At 42.7% G+C, this 15697-nt stretch overlaps 1 protein-coding gene across 1 annotated transcript in view; it reads left to right on the forward strand.

Moving 5' to 3' along the window:
• Window positions 1–15697, forward strand: part of msh3 (mutS homolog 3 (E. coli)) — a 43244-nt gene that overhangs the window by 22467 nt on the left and 5080 nt on the right. Inside the window, exon 22 of the mRNA XM_078285177.1 lies at window positions 7151–7337. Coding sequence (XP_078141303.1) covers window positions 7151–7337 — 187 coding nt within the window. The remainder of the gene's footprint in view (window positions 1–7150; window positions 7338–15697) is intronic.

Raw genomic sequence — 15697 nt, forward strand, 5'->3', positions numbered from 1 at the left:
ACAGTTACATACATACACACACACACGTACAGTACAGTCATACAATCACCTATACATACCTACTCGACAATGTAAGTGCAGACACACACACAAAGACCCTTTCACACTCTGTTTGTGTGTGTGTGTGTGTGTGTGTCTGTCTCCATTGACAAAGACAAAAAGACACACACACACACACACACACACACACATGGGGTGATGGCTGGCAGACTTTTCAGGCTTTCTCTCTGTCGGCGGGCAAGAGAAGAATAGTGACCATGACAACACTGACGAGGCACGGCGCACTCCTCTCCTCCACCCGTTCTCTCTCTTTGGAGGAATTTAACATGAGGACAGCGGTGAATCCATGGCCGCTGCCGCTGCCCCGCTCTGACATCATCACTAACAGCCCATTCACCTTGTGTCACCGACTCATCTACCTGTACGTGAAGATGCAAATGGTAGACTTTATTTTTAGGACTGACGGTCAGACTTATCCCTTCCAATCCCATTGTGTTCGTCAGCAGACAGGAGGATGTGTGTGAGGACTCACGGGAAGATGAACAGGAGTTGTCTGACAAGGCCGGCTCTATTGTTCTGCTGCGGTTCCCTCTGTAGCTCCAGGAACCCACAGACAAAAAGGCTTTGTTGGAGAAGATTTTTTTTATTCTTCTGATGATTATTCTCATTATGATGGGAATGAGGCTTTAGCAGTGAGCTCTCTATGTAGTTTCCAGTGCTGACTACATATTAGTGTGGAACGCAGGCCAGTTTTTCTGCCTTTACTACGCTATGTGATTAGGCCTAATGGCTTGCAGATGTGTGTAATTGTCTGTTTTGCGGGTTTAAGCATGTTCTTATGCTTTAACCCAGTGGGAGCCAAGCTTGTCAGCACACCAAGGTACTGTGTGTGTGTGTGTGTGTGTGTGTGTGTGTGTGTTCTTGTACTTATATCCTTGTGAGAACCAGTTTGAGTTTTAGACCTTCTTCTTACATTTTTGTGAAATGAGGTCCTCACTTCTGCAAGGGGCTATTTTGGGGTTATTGCTTGGGTTTAGGGCAAAAATCAGAATTGGGATTAGGTTTAGGTGAGATTAGATTAGGGGACAAAACTTTCAAAAACCCTCTGAGGTTATGAAAAAGCGTGGACGCAGGTCACATCTAGATGCAGTTTCCTCTTTCAAGTATCCCACAAAAAAACAACAAAAAAAACCCAAAAGTTTAAAGGCAAACCAAATACAAGAAGTAATTGAATTAATGTTATGCCAGGAGGCCTGTATGTAACAGTTAAGGTTAGAGAGAGGAACAGGGTTAGTGTTCAGTTTAATAAGTTATTTGTATTTATGAATAATAATTGACAAGGGTACGGGTTAAGATCAAGGGGTTAGAACTTGGATTTGGGGGTTAAGGTTGGAATTAGGATTAGATTAGGATAAAGGATTAAAGGCTGTGATGTAGTGGGTTAGGTTTAGGGTTAGGTTTAGGGTTAGGGGGAATGAATGTAGTCAATGATGGTTCTCACAAGTACAGCAATACAAACGTGTGTGTGTGAGTGTGTGTGTGTGTGTGTGTGTGTGTGTGTGTGTGTCCCTCTACTGCTCAGTCATGTCTCTGATTGGGGTTGGAGGTTAACTTTCTCACATTCCCTCAGAACAATGCAATTTAGAGCTAATGGCCAGATAGCAAACACACACACACACACACACACACACACACACACACACACACACACACACACACACACACACACACACACACAGGATCCAAGGTCCTCTATTTCTTGCTCTCTGTGTTTTTCACCTCTATCGTCCTGCCTGTTTCTAATTGTACAGCTTGGCCTCTCCCCAACGCTGAATAGGAGATACCAAGGAAGATCTATCCTGATAATAAACTCTCAATCAATTCCCAGCGCTTTCTCTAGTATAATAGACACACCGGTGGGAATTGCCTCATTTTGTGTATATGAGAGACATTATGTGTTCGTGGGAGAGAAAAACAAAGAGACAGGGAGTGAGAGCTCCTTAGTTTTACTGGAGTGGAATAAGCAGGGGGTGATGAGATGGTGTGTAGGTGTCTAATGGGATATCCTGTCTGAACTGATCCAGATGATTGATTATCAGTGAGGATAGACTGAATAATCAGTGGTTAAAAGCCTCAGAGAGTCTTCGTTTTATTCTTCTGCCCACTCCACTGCTCTACTGCATTTACAAATGTGCCATACCGTAGTTTGCACATATTTCTGTATGTATGTGTGTGGGGGGTGTGCATATGTCTTTATGAGACTTTTTTTTGACACATTTGTTTCTTCCACAGCAGAGTTCAGCAGTGTATGCCGGCAGGTTTGCATGTGTTTGTTTCCTGTTGGATGCCTATGTGTGTGTGCATATGCTGCTGTTGTGTGTGTGTGTGTGCTTTCTTGTCGGTATTGAGTCCTGAAGGTTATAGAGCACTTTCTTCCATCCCTTCATGGTTGTTATGGAAACAGCAAAGGAAGCAGAATGTAAAATTGTGTTTGAAAAGAACCTTTAATCGACCATGGACTCCTCGCAGTTATTATACTGTGTTTTACAAAAGTCTTTCACAGCTCCCTTCTCCTCAGAAAAAGCAGGAGGGAGTTTTTTTTTTTTTTTTTTGGGGGGGGGGGGGGGGGGGGATGTGGCTAATATCCAGAAATGTGAGAAGATCTCACGGGCGTTGATGAGTATTCTGGTGCTAACAGGTGTCTGTGTAATATCATCACCTAGATGGGTTAACAAGGTCAGTCAACCCTGCGTACAATGGAAAAATGCTGTATCCCAAATTGTCTCTTTTCTTCTTTGGTGTTTTTACAGTGGTGCAGTCAGAGTCAGAGTGCCCATGCCATCTTGTGGGTGGCACACAGTGTTGGTTAGGTCCTTAGTGTTCCATGGCACTTTGCCTCCCTAAGTCTGGGGTCGCAATCAGGAAGTGTGGAGTTACTCTGCGAAAGTGTGGGGTGAATCAGAGGAAATTGCTTAAACTTCAAAAAGTCCACAACGGCCACAGATCTTGCTGCGGTCTTCCCTCCCAAATGGATTGGTCTGCCATTAAAAGAAAAATCCACCTTGAAACACTTTAACACTGATTTTAAAAAAACAGCTGTTGGTGACATGCCTTGCATTTGCTGTTTGGTGGTATAATTTTCTTATTCCTGCATATAACTGGCCAAACGTACATTACATGATGTCAAGTCGAGATAGTTCCAACACAGCTACAATAGAAAACATCAACGGTAAACGTCAGGTTCTGGTGTCAGTCCCACAGAATCAAAGAGCAAAGGCTTCTTTCTAGACTCTCCATTTTGCACCAGCAGTCAACAACAACAACAACAACAACAACAACAACAACAACAACAACAACAACAACAACAACAACAACAACAACAACAACAACAACAACAACAACAACAACAACAACAACAACAACAACAACAACAACAACAACAACAACAACAACAACAACAACAACAACAACAACAACAACAACACCACCCTATTTAGGGCATCAGTTGTCATTGGCCAGTTCTCAGTGGCTAGGCACCCACATCACCTCAGACTACCAGCTTGTCACAAACACATTTTTAAGAGATTTTTTCACTCCACAAGTTTCGTGTGAGAGAGTCATGATTGTAGTCATGAGATTTCCCTCACTTGTCCCTGAGTGTTGGGTTTGGCAGTTGGAGGGTTGGATTTTCTTCCCAAAAAATAACCCAAGCCAAGCTACTGATTAGGCTATGTTTAGAGCGTGGGTCAAGCATTTTGATTGATCCGACTAAGAGTGATGTGATGGTGGAATAAGAAAGTAAAATCGTTGAGCAATCAGACGGCAAACAAGGGACTATCACAGTGTCATAGAAATACTTGGGGAGGGGTGAGGCGGTGAGAAATGGAGGCTATTTCCAGTATCAGTTTGTTTGGTGGGAAGGATTTACCCTGTGACTGGTGGAGTGTTGCTGTGTTTCCACCGTCCATCCCTTCATCAGTGGACAGGCAGAGTGTGTGAGTAGCACTCTCTTCTTCATCTGGTTCTGTCTGTCCCTGCCGCTGCGCTGTATAGATCCGATTGTCATAATTTCCCCCGAGTCTGAGGCATGCATGCACACACACACACTACAGATTGGCTGATGAAATGCAGTGGCATGTCTGCTACACCCCTCTCCTATATAGCGTGTGTTGTAACCATGGTAACTCGAGTGCGAGCGGCTCCTGTTGGTGGTCCATTGACAGGGACTATGTTGAAGGTCGGTTAGGACAGGAAAAGACAGATTTAGAGGTGAAGAAGACATGAAGAAGTCATCTGGGATCCAGCTGGAGTTAAGGATTTGTTATCAGATGTCTCACTACTCTAGTCTTGTCAGTCAGTATCGGAGCACCACAGGAGCCCTCAGACACTGGCTCTGAGGCTTGTGGAAGAGCACATCACGTTGTCATTGCATCTCTGTAATTGGTAAATATCTCTGGACATGGACATAACAGATGGCGCCCTCCTCAGTAGTGCTCTGTTAGTCTTGTTCCACTTCTGGAGTTAGAGTTTACATTTTCCGTCACTGACCGTATATTTTGCCATCTCAGGCGATTGTCGTCGTTGCAGCTTTTACCATCTGTATTTTTTAGCAAAATATTCAAATAGTGATACATATCCAATAAAAAACTCCACTTGTGTCTCTCAAATCCATAAATCCATACTCCACATTAGGCTGTCTAGAAGTAAATTCATCATTTTTCAGTATACATTTTACTCTGCATTTAGGCTACCCAGAGTTCTTTTGATGTGCAGCTCGTTCCAAATGATTTGAATGAGCCAGAGATTTCCGGAGAACTCCTCCACACTCTGCAGGGTGCATGCTGCCTCAGGTGAACAACAAAAACACCAGAACTTGATTACCTTAGAATTGCTGAGATTTTACATTCGAAAGAGGGATTTTTAGATATTCAATGACCAGAAACTGTGTAGGTTCATGGAATTAAAATGACTTCCTCAAATTAGATGCCTACATCCTGATTTTGTTTGTGAATGCCACTGTTGTTGATTTAGTACTTAGTACTCTAAGATGTTTTTTATCTATTAGTGTAGGCTATTGGACCTTTTTTTTTTTTTAGGAATATTGAATGTAGTGTAATGCTGCATTTTGTAAATTTGCTGGCTTTTCTATCTGAAATACGTTGAAAGGATAGGCCAGTGGTTCTAAATCCTGGTCCTCAGGATTCAGAGCTCTGCTGGTTTTCTGCTCTACCTGGTAGTTAATTACATTCACCTGGTGTAATCAGGGGCTGAATGAGACCTTGGACACCAGGTGAATATAATTAACTACCAGGTAAAATAGAAAACCAGCAGGGCTCCGGCTCCTGAGGACCAGGACTGAGAACCACTGCTTTAGGCTGTAGGCCTATTACCAGATTTTGAAATCAAGGAATGCCTAAGAAACAAAAATCATTAAGTGGGATTGGAATTGGCATCAGTTTTCCCATGCTGGTTTCAAATGGAGAATGAAACCTGAAGGAAGTTTGGGCATAGCCTGAGGTTAGACCCAATGAATCTGAATCGACATCAGAAATGGAATATATTTCGTATGAAGAGAACTTTGTAACAGAAATTCAGCAAGTCAGGGGAAAATTGTTAAGCACAGCTCCTTAAGGGAGTGCTATGTAACAGCCTAGAGTTCAGAGCGTGACACATGACATTGACATTGTCTCATTTTAACCCCCCACACCAACACCCAGCCCCTCTGGCTGCTGGTAGACTTCTTTGTTTCTCCTGCTTTTGTAGAGAAATAAAAACCCTGAGAATTCTAGTGAGATCTGTCTTTCTCTCTCTCTCTCTCTCTCTCTCTCTCTCTCTCTCTCTCTCTCTCTCTCTCTCTCTCTCTCTCTCTCTCTCTCTCTCTCTCTCTCTCTCTCTCTCTCTCTCTCTCTCGCTCTCTTCCTTTTATCTTTTCTTGGTATGAAATCAATTCTCCTGGAAGAAGACCTTGTAGGAGCAGGTTCACTACTAGAAAAAAGGCTGTTTCTCTGTGTCTGTTTGTGGGAGGTGAGGTTGCTTGGAGAACGACAGCAGATTCTGAATTGCCCCAATGCCTTCAACTTCAGGGCTTGAGATCAAATCAACTAAGAGTGCAGAAGGCGGATAAAGTGGGTCCCAACTGGAGATGAAGTTTCATAATGGAAGCAGTGAAATCCAAAACATAAGGAGGGAAATCCCCCCTAACAAATTGCACCCTGGCAAGAACAAAACGATAATTCTGATGTTCATTCAAGCTTTCTTTTGTGGATTTGCTCTTTAGTATGCGCTACATTTTACATTGTTTTAGGGCACATGTAGAGACCTAAACCATAATGGGACTTACTATATGGCTTCTCTGAAAGCGGCGCTTTTGCATTATGCATTTAATTTGTCTTATTGTAAAGAAATTGTACTGTAAAATTGCTTCAAAATGTGTTGATCCCCTAAACCTGATCCCCCTAAAACTTTTGTATATTTTCTCATGCTGCAGTATGATTTTCAGAAAGTCACTGTACTTCTGTACTGTACTTGAAAGTATTTCATTCTCTCAAAGAAAAGAAATCTGGTGAATTTGGTGAATTCATAAATTCGTGGTAGGAAGTTTTCATTTCTTGTGCTTCATTAATTGTCATATTGCATCTTTCTTGCTGGCATCAGCTCATTGCATCTCAGTAGAATTTTTAAGTGCAAGATGGACTTGCTATACAGCACTCAAATCTAGTGTGAAATCTGTAGTTAACAGATGAGCAGCGCTGCCTGCGTCCCTGGGTGTTCAAATTAATGTAAATCATCCACCCATAACGACACATAGACACCAGATTATATACATTAATGAGGTAATCAAAAACAATATTAGCAAACCCTTTCTGAAATCTAAAATCATAGAAATTAGCATTTTACAACCTACACACAAACACGCAATGACTGTATGAGAACCTAAATATGTTTTCTTTAATAAAGGGTTAGAAAATCAAAAGTAGAAATAGGGACTGAAGGACATAAATACAGTAAATACAACTTGAATGCTTTTCTTCTTGATGGTGTCAGGCTTTTGATGCAGCTCCTCTGTTTTCCCCAGTCCATGAGGGAAGCTTCTCACCCCCTCATCCCTGACCTCTGACCTCTTCTCCTCTTTTGTGTGATTGGTTATCAGGATGGGGGCGTCGGACAACATCTACAAAGGGCGCAGCACCTTCATGGAAGAGCTGACGGAAGCCTCAGAGATCATCGCCCGGGCGACTGAGCGCTCATTGGTCATCCTGGATGAACTGGGGCGGGGCACCAGCACCCACGACGGGATAGCCATCGCCTATGCCACCCTGGAGTACTTTATCAGAGATGTAAGTGTGTGTGTGTGTGTGTGTGTGTGTATGACTGTGTATCCTGATGGTGGGGGAACAAGGCTGATTAAATATTTAAACAAGGAAAGAAAAAAGAGATGCGGTGAAATGAGAAGAGAGAATGGGAGAGATGAGAAAGAATGGAAAGATTGATTTGAGTTTGGGGCATGCAACTGTTTGTGTAGAACACACACACACACACACACACACACACACACACACACACACACACACACACACACACACACACACACACACACAATCTTCTCCCTCTCTAACGTCTCCCACAAACACATACATTAGTCCTGTTGCTCAATCCATAAGCATTGTGGGAGCTTTATGCCAGCCCAATAAAGAATCAAGTTATGGCCTTCAATAAAGAGGCTGTGTGTGTGTGTGTGTGTTTGGATGTGCTTGAGTGTATGTGTTTGTGTGCTCTGCGGACTGCCGTGATCGTTTGTTTTGCAGACAGGGACGAGGCCCCAGAGAGACCGTAGCAGCAGAACAGCTCTTGAAAACTAAGCGTAATTGTGGAGAAGCTTGATCTATAATGTTAATATGCTCATAGGCGGGGCGGGGCGGGGGGGGGGGGGAGTGGAAAAGAAGAGAGAGGGAGAGAGAGAGAGAAACTGTCACCTCTGCTGTATTGATCCCTAGATCCCTAATTGTTGAAGTGGACAGTATGTTATAGCACGCCTCATTTAATCCTCGTAAAGGAACCGCGTCAAGGCTGATGATAGGTTATCTCCCCTTAGCACCCATGTGTCTATATATGTAGTCGCTGTTTCTTAATGACATGTTTCCCGCTTGCTCTTGTCAGCTGTCATGGAAAAGGTGCATGTGGAAGGCAGACACCTCCTATTTTAGCCAGAGAAGACAAGCGTAAGAGAAGAGAGAAACAGGTGCTCAGACTTTGAGATTCATCTCTGGGCAAGGTGTTCTCAGGATCAGTGCTCCCATGGGTGTCTGGATGTGTGTGTTTGTGTTGTAGTGGGAGTATTTGAGGTGGCACAGTTGTCCCAAAGGGGCAACCCAAAGGGTGTTGCACAATATTGCGTAACTCCATTCTCCATTTGGACAGACTGGTACCCAAAGAGCGAGAGTGTGTGTGTGTGTGTGTGTGTGTGTGTGTGTGTGTGTGTAAGAGAGAAAGAGAGAGAGCAGGTGATTATCAATACCAAGACTTCTAAGTTGATACTTGTCCCTGTGGAGAACCTTCTTGAACGTCCCATGTCATCTTGAAGAGAACGAACTACTCAAGAATGCGAGCACAGAAAACGCATCTTTACAGTTTGTGATGGGTTGTGTGTTGAGGTTGCACCATCAATTAAGATACACAGCTGTTCATTGTCCCAGCTGTTTCTACTGGGAACTGTTTCTACTCTGTACTATAGTCTAATGAAACTTGCCCTCCCCTCATTAGCCAAGTCACCATCCGATGCATCCTTGATATTTTGTGGTCGGCAGGTAAACGTCCAAGATCTTTATCCGTCCTCGGCGTTATTTGTTTTGAACTCTTACTTCTGCTGTTAGATATTATGTCAAATGCGTCATGGAGGACACAAGAATGCATATTGAAAAAGACCCTGTGTCTCTCTACTTATTTAATTCTGCTGATTTAACGGTCCTAGACAAGTGCTGGAGGTGTGACACAAAATCCACGTCAGAGCCAACTTTGTGCGCACAGCAGTCACCAAAGTCTTTGACCCATCTAAGACATCCAGAGAGTTTTGTCACCACAAAATATGCAACACTCCTGTAGTGTGAAATATGAAGAGACCAGTTTTGAGGATGGTGAGCAGCAAAGCCAGTGAGAGCTTGCGAAGAACCCAGGCAGAAGAGAACAAAGAAACAAGCCATATTAGAACTAAATTTCAGATTGTCATATCCAATCAGTTTTCTTGTCATATAAAAATGGTTGTTAGGAATTTGTCAGCGACAACAACAGCATACCACCTATCGTGTACCATAACAACCCGTGCTGCCCTTGTTTCCCCAACCATTCTTTCCTCCAAATTTGACATCTATCCCTCTTCTTTTTTCCTTTTTGGCTCAAATGAGAACACACACACAATAAGTGCTGCAAGCTGCTCTTCCTTCTCAAGCACCATTTTAGCACAATCAGGTGTCACATTTCACGTTGGTTTTCGTGAGAGCGGGGTATCGAGATCCCTCACGACCAAATCCAAGTGAAGAATCTTTGAATGTGTCACCCCGTGTGTGCCACGTTGTTTGGTGCACACACCACTATGTTGGAGAGACAAGAACCTACAGGAGAGAGGGTTGTTTAACGTGAGCGGTACAGAGATCTTAGGTTTTTGGCAGTTGTGCAGTTTGCGCTTGGCATTCGCTTCTGTAAAGGGAAAGGATGTATCAGCTCAGATGGTCGACGCTGACCCCTGGGGGAGCATATTTATTCTTGCACTTGTGTAACCTTGTTTTGCTGGCTCGGCAGTAGTGAGTAAGCGGATATGGACCACACAAACATTGATTCTGCACATTGGCTGCCTGGTGGTTGTGGGAGGATGAGCCTTTGGGTGCAGCTCACAGCTCAGTCCATAGTGACAGATACTGTTGGTGGATTTTGGGAGTTTTACCTTTACCGCATGGTGAGGCCGTTTGATGTGCAGTGTCTTCTGGGTAATCAAAGCTGACAAGCTGTGTCCAATCTATGAAAGCATGTATTTTGGTATTTGTATATTTTTTATTTTGGTATTTGTATATTTTTTATTTTCCAAGACTTTATTATAGTCAAAAAGGCCCAAATTGCCCTCAATTACCCCTGTCCAAATATAGAAGAATAAACATTTATCTTTGAAAAATCCTTCCAGTTTTCATGTTTTGCCAGTTCCGCATTAATCTTTGGACAGAGTCTTGGAGTTATGTAATGTTGCTGGAAAATGTAAATGTTTAAGTAGCAGCTAATGCAACTGGGAGCTGTTGTTGGCAGGAGGAGAGAACTGGCTAACCACCTGTTGTGTAACAGCATTGATTTGTTAGAAAAGCCTTGCTATTAAAGGAAAGAGAAACAAAAGAAGTTATGCTGTACAGCAGAGGGCCTCCACTGTTCAGCCAGACCTGCAGTGGCTTTCATGCACCCTCCTCCTCTTCCTCCTCCTCTTCCTCCTCTTCCTCCTCCTCCTCTTCCTCCTCCTCCTCCTCCTCCTCACCAGACATGACTGTTCACGTCAAAATGCAAAAGTCAAGCTATTCCTCCTTTGACTCGGGTTGTTATAGTAACATACCTTTCCCTGTCCCCGGTGCTCACCTGAGAGGTAGTTAAGAATGTAGATGGGTTTCATAACACCACTCAATGAACAGACAGCCTTGACGCAAGAAGAGAAAGAGAAATGGTAAATGTAAGAGAGAGGATCACTGAAACATTAAAGTTGCCATGCTAGTGGCCAAGCCCACAAGCATCCGCACGGAGGTTTTATACTGGTTTCAGGGCCAGCATGAGGTTGGCTCCATGTGAGATCATGTCTTTGTTTAATCCCTCTCTAAGTGAGACCAGTGAAGTACCTCATACCATCCTCTACTTTAGTTATTACTCACACTGGGACTCACACTTTTATTCACACTAACAGCAGGTCTTACCATTGGCTTCACACTAAACTCGCACTACAAATTGCTCTCAACTTGTACTATGACTCAGACGAGCATGTGACCACAGTAGCAATCATATAGTAGTAGCCAGGCTTGGATCCACATCCAGCTTTACACTTGGACTCACACAAGGACTAGAACTCACTGCAACTCACTTTTGGTTTCACACTAATGGGTAAATTTTCAGAAAAACGTAACGCTGCACGTGGGTGTAAATGGCCTGATGCGCTCGCTCTGATGCACAAATCTCCTACGACGACCCACATGTGCTCCACTGCACTCTGCGCTGCTCTCCGCCTGCGCCATGCTCCTATACAATACATGGCTAGGATGCTAGCTTGCTTTCCTCTCAACTTGGTTTGATTGCATTCCTTTCAACACAAAGTTTACTTCAGAAATGTTTTGTTGCACATTTATTGTAGAGATTGCGTTATATGCTTTCCATACATTCTTTAGAGGAAAGGCTTACAGTAAGACCTAAAACTTATTGAAAGATCAAGTTGATCTTGGTTAGTCTAATAACACAGGGGTTCTCAAATGTTCTGGTGTTATGGACCCCCAAATAAACACACATTTAGGCAATGGGGGTCCATTTGATAGGATTTTGTCCCAGTGAACCCCATGGGAAGACTTGTTGTTGTTGGTTTGGTATTGAATTGTTCATCTGTACACCGTACGTGAAGAGATAATAGTGAAACCTATGATTGCAATCATCATTCTTATGCATTTTCTATTTGGGATCATTTCTAGTGAATCTAATTATAGGGAAATTAAACCATTCCTCATTTTACTGGGACCCTCTGGAACCCCTTCAGAGTAATATGTAATATTGTAATTAGGGCTGAAACGATTCCTCGAGAAACTCGAGTAACTCGATTACTAAAAATCATCGATGCAAATTCTTTGCATCGAAGCTTCGTTTAATCCATATAACTATATACACACTCAGTGTTTCGCACGGATGATTATTACTGTTGCACAACGCGCTGGAGAAAGAGAGAGAAAATAGCGAGGGGCGAAGAGAAGAGACAGGCCAGAGAAAACGACAGAAAGTGTCCAAAGTTTGGGATCCAGTGTTGCCAACTTGGCGACTTTGTCGCTAGACTTAGCGACTTTTCAGACCCCCCTGGCGACTTTATTTCTCAAAAGCGACTAGCGACAAATCTGCCGACTTTTTCTGACCATGGGAAGCAATGTTAATGTGTTGAATCCCAAAGCATTTGGCAATAAATTGGTTCGGCTGATGCCGGTTTTCTCTCCTTGCTTGTCTAATCCAGAGAGGTCTGACGGTCACAGCGCTTCCCACACAGCGTAGCCCCCTCCCTCCGCTGAGAGCAGGGACTGTAGGATAGGGTCCACTTGTAATTGCTACCGGCGTACGCCGAAACTGGCCCGGGTGGGCGGAGTCAGCACTTAATATTAAAACGGGATGAGATGAAGGCTAGTAAAGAATGCACGTTAATTATGGCTATATGTAATGGCTAGTTAAGAACGTAAATCAATATGGTGGCTAGTTATGATGTCCCTAAGTTAGCTAAGTTTTGCTCAAGAAAATAACCACAGAAAATAAAATGCTGCAGTCAATTTGTGAAAGCCTGAGCTTCATTCATGTTATTATTATGATAGTCACACACACATACACACACACGCACACACACACACACACACACACACACACACACACACACACACCTACTCCCCTCACAGTGATGCATAAAATACCCCAGAAAGCAAAATATCAGGTGGTGTAAGTAGCAATTGGAGCCTAAAATGCACCAGTCCAATACAGCAGGTATATTCAGTTTAGTTTGATTGCAGTGAGTAGGGTCAGCAGGTGTAGGGCAACCCTTCAACATAGCAAATAAATGTACATTAGCCAGTCTTATGAACTTGTATGATATTTAGGCCTAGTAATAAATATCAATAATAATAATTATTTCACCTCGTTTTCAGTAAATCACAGTGTCGTATGGACAGCTTCGTGCGGACAGCTTTTCTCTTTTGTATATTTACTATTGCTCTTTAATAAAGCAAAAGTATTTCTTATCCGATTACTCGATTAATCGATGGAATAATCGGTAGAATACTCGATTACTAAAATAATCGATAGCTGCAGCCCTAATTGTAATACTGTAATATTAAGGTTGTCTGTTGTCTGTCAGTGCAATTCTCAGATCTAACTAAATCATAGTTCATTGTTGTCGTGTAAGTACTGTCTCATTTTCTATTTAATGCGCATACAAGCAGGTTTGGCTTTGTTCTTTTAAGAACAGGTCTTCCAAAGTCTGGCATGGACATGGCACAGCTTGCATCATTACAATTGACTTGAGTTCTTTTCAGAACGTACTTGTTAATTCACACTCAGTTATACCGAATGTTGTGTGGCAGGGTGCTGCTGAAAAAGTGCAAGTGTTCTCAGTCAGCTGGCTAAATCTGCACTAGATTTTTATGTAAGATTTTTATGTAAAAATGCATATCTTATCAGCCTAATCCACAAATTGGGCCTGTAACAGAGAGGAGTGTCCCATCCCCACTAATTGAGACCCAATAGATTTACCCTATTTGACCAAATGAATTCCAGGTGTGTTGGGTATGGTCACTGGCGGGAAAGAGGTGACAAATCAAAACGTAGGAGCCAAATACAAAACTGTCCCTAAACAGCAGTGAGCGAGCGCTCCATGAAGAGAAAGCTAGACTCACCAACAATAATTGAACCTGCTGCGAAAATATTTTTTTCACCATCTCCTCACCTACCAGCCACCAAGAAGAAGAAATTTAGGGCTGATTATCAAAACCAAGGATGCCAAGTCAATACTTGTGTCCTTGTGGAGAACTGTAGACTACAGCGCTGCTCGCCGTTGTCACAATGAATCTTGGGGCTTTCAATTCGTTCTTGTTGGTCAAGTCACCAGCTGATGCATCCTCGATATTTTGAGGTTGGCAAGGAAACTTTCGGGTTTTCTATCTGTCCTCCGTCCTGTCGTTCTTTTGTTTTGGAACCGTGCTTCAGCGGTTAGATATTATGTAAAATGCGTCATGGAGGACACAAGAACACATATTGATAATCAGCCTAGGTCCGAGGAGCACGCAGTTTAATGACATCACATTACATGATTTCCGAGTAATGTCTTCAACAGTTATCTCAAAGTGTGAAGTTGCTCTGTGCAGCTTTAAATGAAAGACTGCCAGCCGCGACCTCTTGCCAATGTAATCCCATTAATAAAAGGAAGTTGCTGTATTAGATGTCAGAAAAAAGGATCTTTTTATGTTCTGTGATTTCATGTTGACTATTCTCACAGCTACAGTACTGTGCAAAAGTCTTAGGCACCCTAGATTTTTTTAATATAAATTTTGTCTTAGATGTTTATTTGTTTTCTGCATTATTAGACTGCTCTTTATAGTCAATTTTTGGATATTTTGAAACTTTTCATTTCATTATTTTTGCAAAGAATCTTCGCTTTATGGATTTTTTTTTACATGTGCACAGTACCGTATCTGTGGAGGGATATTACAAAAAAGCCACAAGAAACAATGAACAAGTCGTTTTGTTCAAACAAATGACAAAACGTGACCCGAGGGAAAGGCCATCACCTAGGCAACCTCCTCTCGTTGACCCCTGGCTGGGATAAGTAGGCCTTGGGCCAATTAGAGAACAAGGTTGACCCGGAACCAAGGTCAGAGGACAATGTGACGCACACTCGCTTCATTCACATTTACACACAATCTCTCTCGCTCTCTCTCGCTCTCTCACATGCACACACGAGCGCACACACACACTCACACATACACACACAAAAAGACAACACAACCTCCTCAGTGAGAATCTTGTTAGTTGTGAGGTGAGGACATGAGGAAAGAGGCTGGGCTGTTGAGTGAGAATTGGATTTGTGTCTAATTGGAGAGAGAGGAGTAACGAGAGAGAGACAGCAGCACTGACTTTGACACCTCTGGCCTTTCCTCAGGATTAGATTACTGACTAGAAGCACACTTTCACACACACACACTCACATCCTACAGGCTCTTTGATAGCGTTTCATTATAGAAGAGCTGACAAGAGAGGCTAGGCTCTACAGGTGTAAACCAGACACTAACCTCAAGCTCAAGACCCATTAGAGAGTTACTGTAGGGGGAGATCAGGTGGATCAGGTGACATAATCCAGAGAAAGTGTTTCCTCTGGCATGTGACTCATTGGCACTATGCCAAAGATGCTGTTTTATTTCGGCCGCCACGTCCAGTGAGCCTTACACACAGCCTGTCCCATCTGGAGCTGGCCTGCTCAGTGTTTGACCTCTCCAAGCATTCCTCTGTCCGTTTGTAAACACACTGCAGATTTTAGTGTACGTCTGTGTGTGTGTGAGTGTATTTTTAGACGTTCCTCTTCTCCAACACCCAGATTACCACATCTCATGGTCAGAAAGGCCAAGGAGTTCTTTCTCTCCATCTTTCCCCCTCCTCCAGTCCTTTACATCTTACCATTGTATTCCTCCATATAACTACACTAGTAAGTAAATCTGTAGTTATATAGCACCTTTCAAAACCGTAGTTACAAAATGCTTTACAAGAGAAAAATAAAACAAAACTAAAATAATAAAATATACATATAAATAAATAAATATAAAATATACATACATACATAAATACATACATGAATACATAAATATACGCAAATACATAGGAGCAAACATATAAATGCTGTTAGTAGTCATCCTGGAGGATTGTGGTAATTGAAATTCGTACGCACCATTAAACCTGG

The sequence above is a fragment of the Centroberyx gerrardi genome, chromosome 8, assembly GCF_048128805.1.
Source record: "Centroberyx gerrardi isolate f3 chromosome 8, fCenGer3.hap1.cur.20231027, whole genome shotgun sequence".
Taxonomy (NCBI): domain Eukaryota; kingdom Metazoa; phylum Chordata; class Actinopteri; order Beryciformes; family Berycidae; genus Centroberyx; species Centroberyx gerrardi.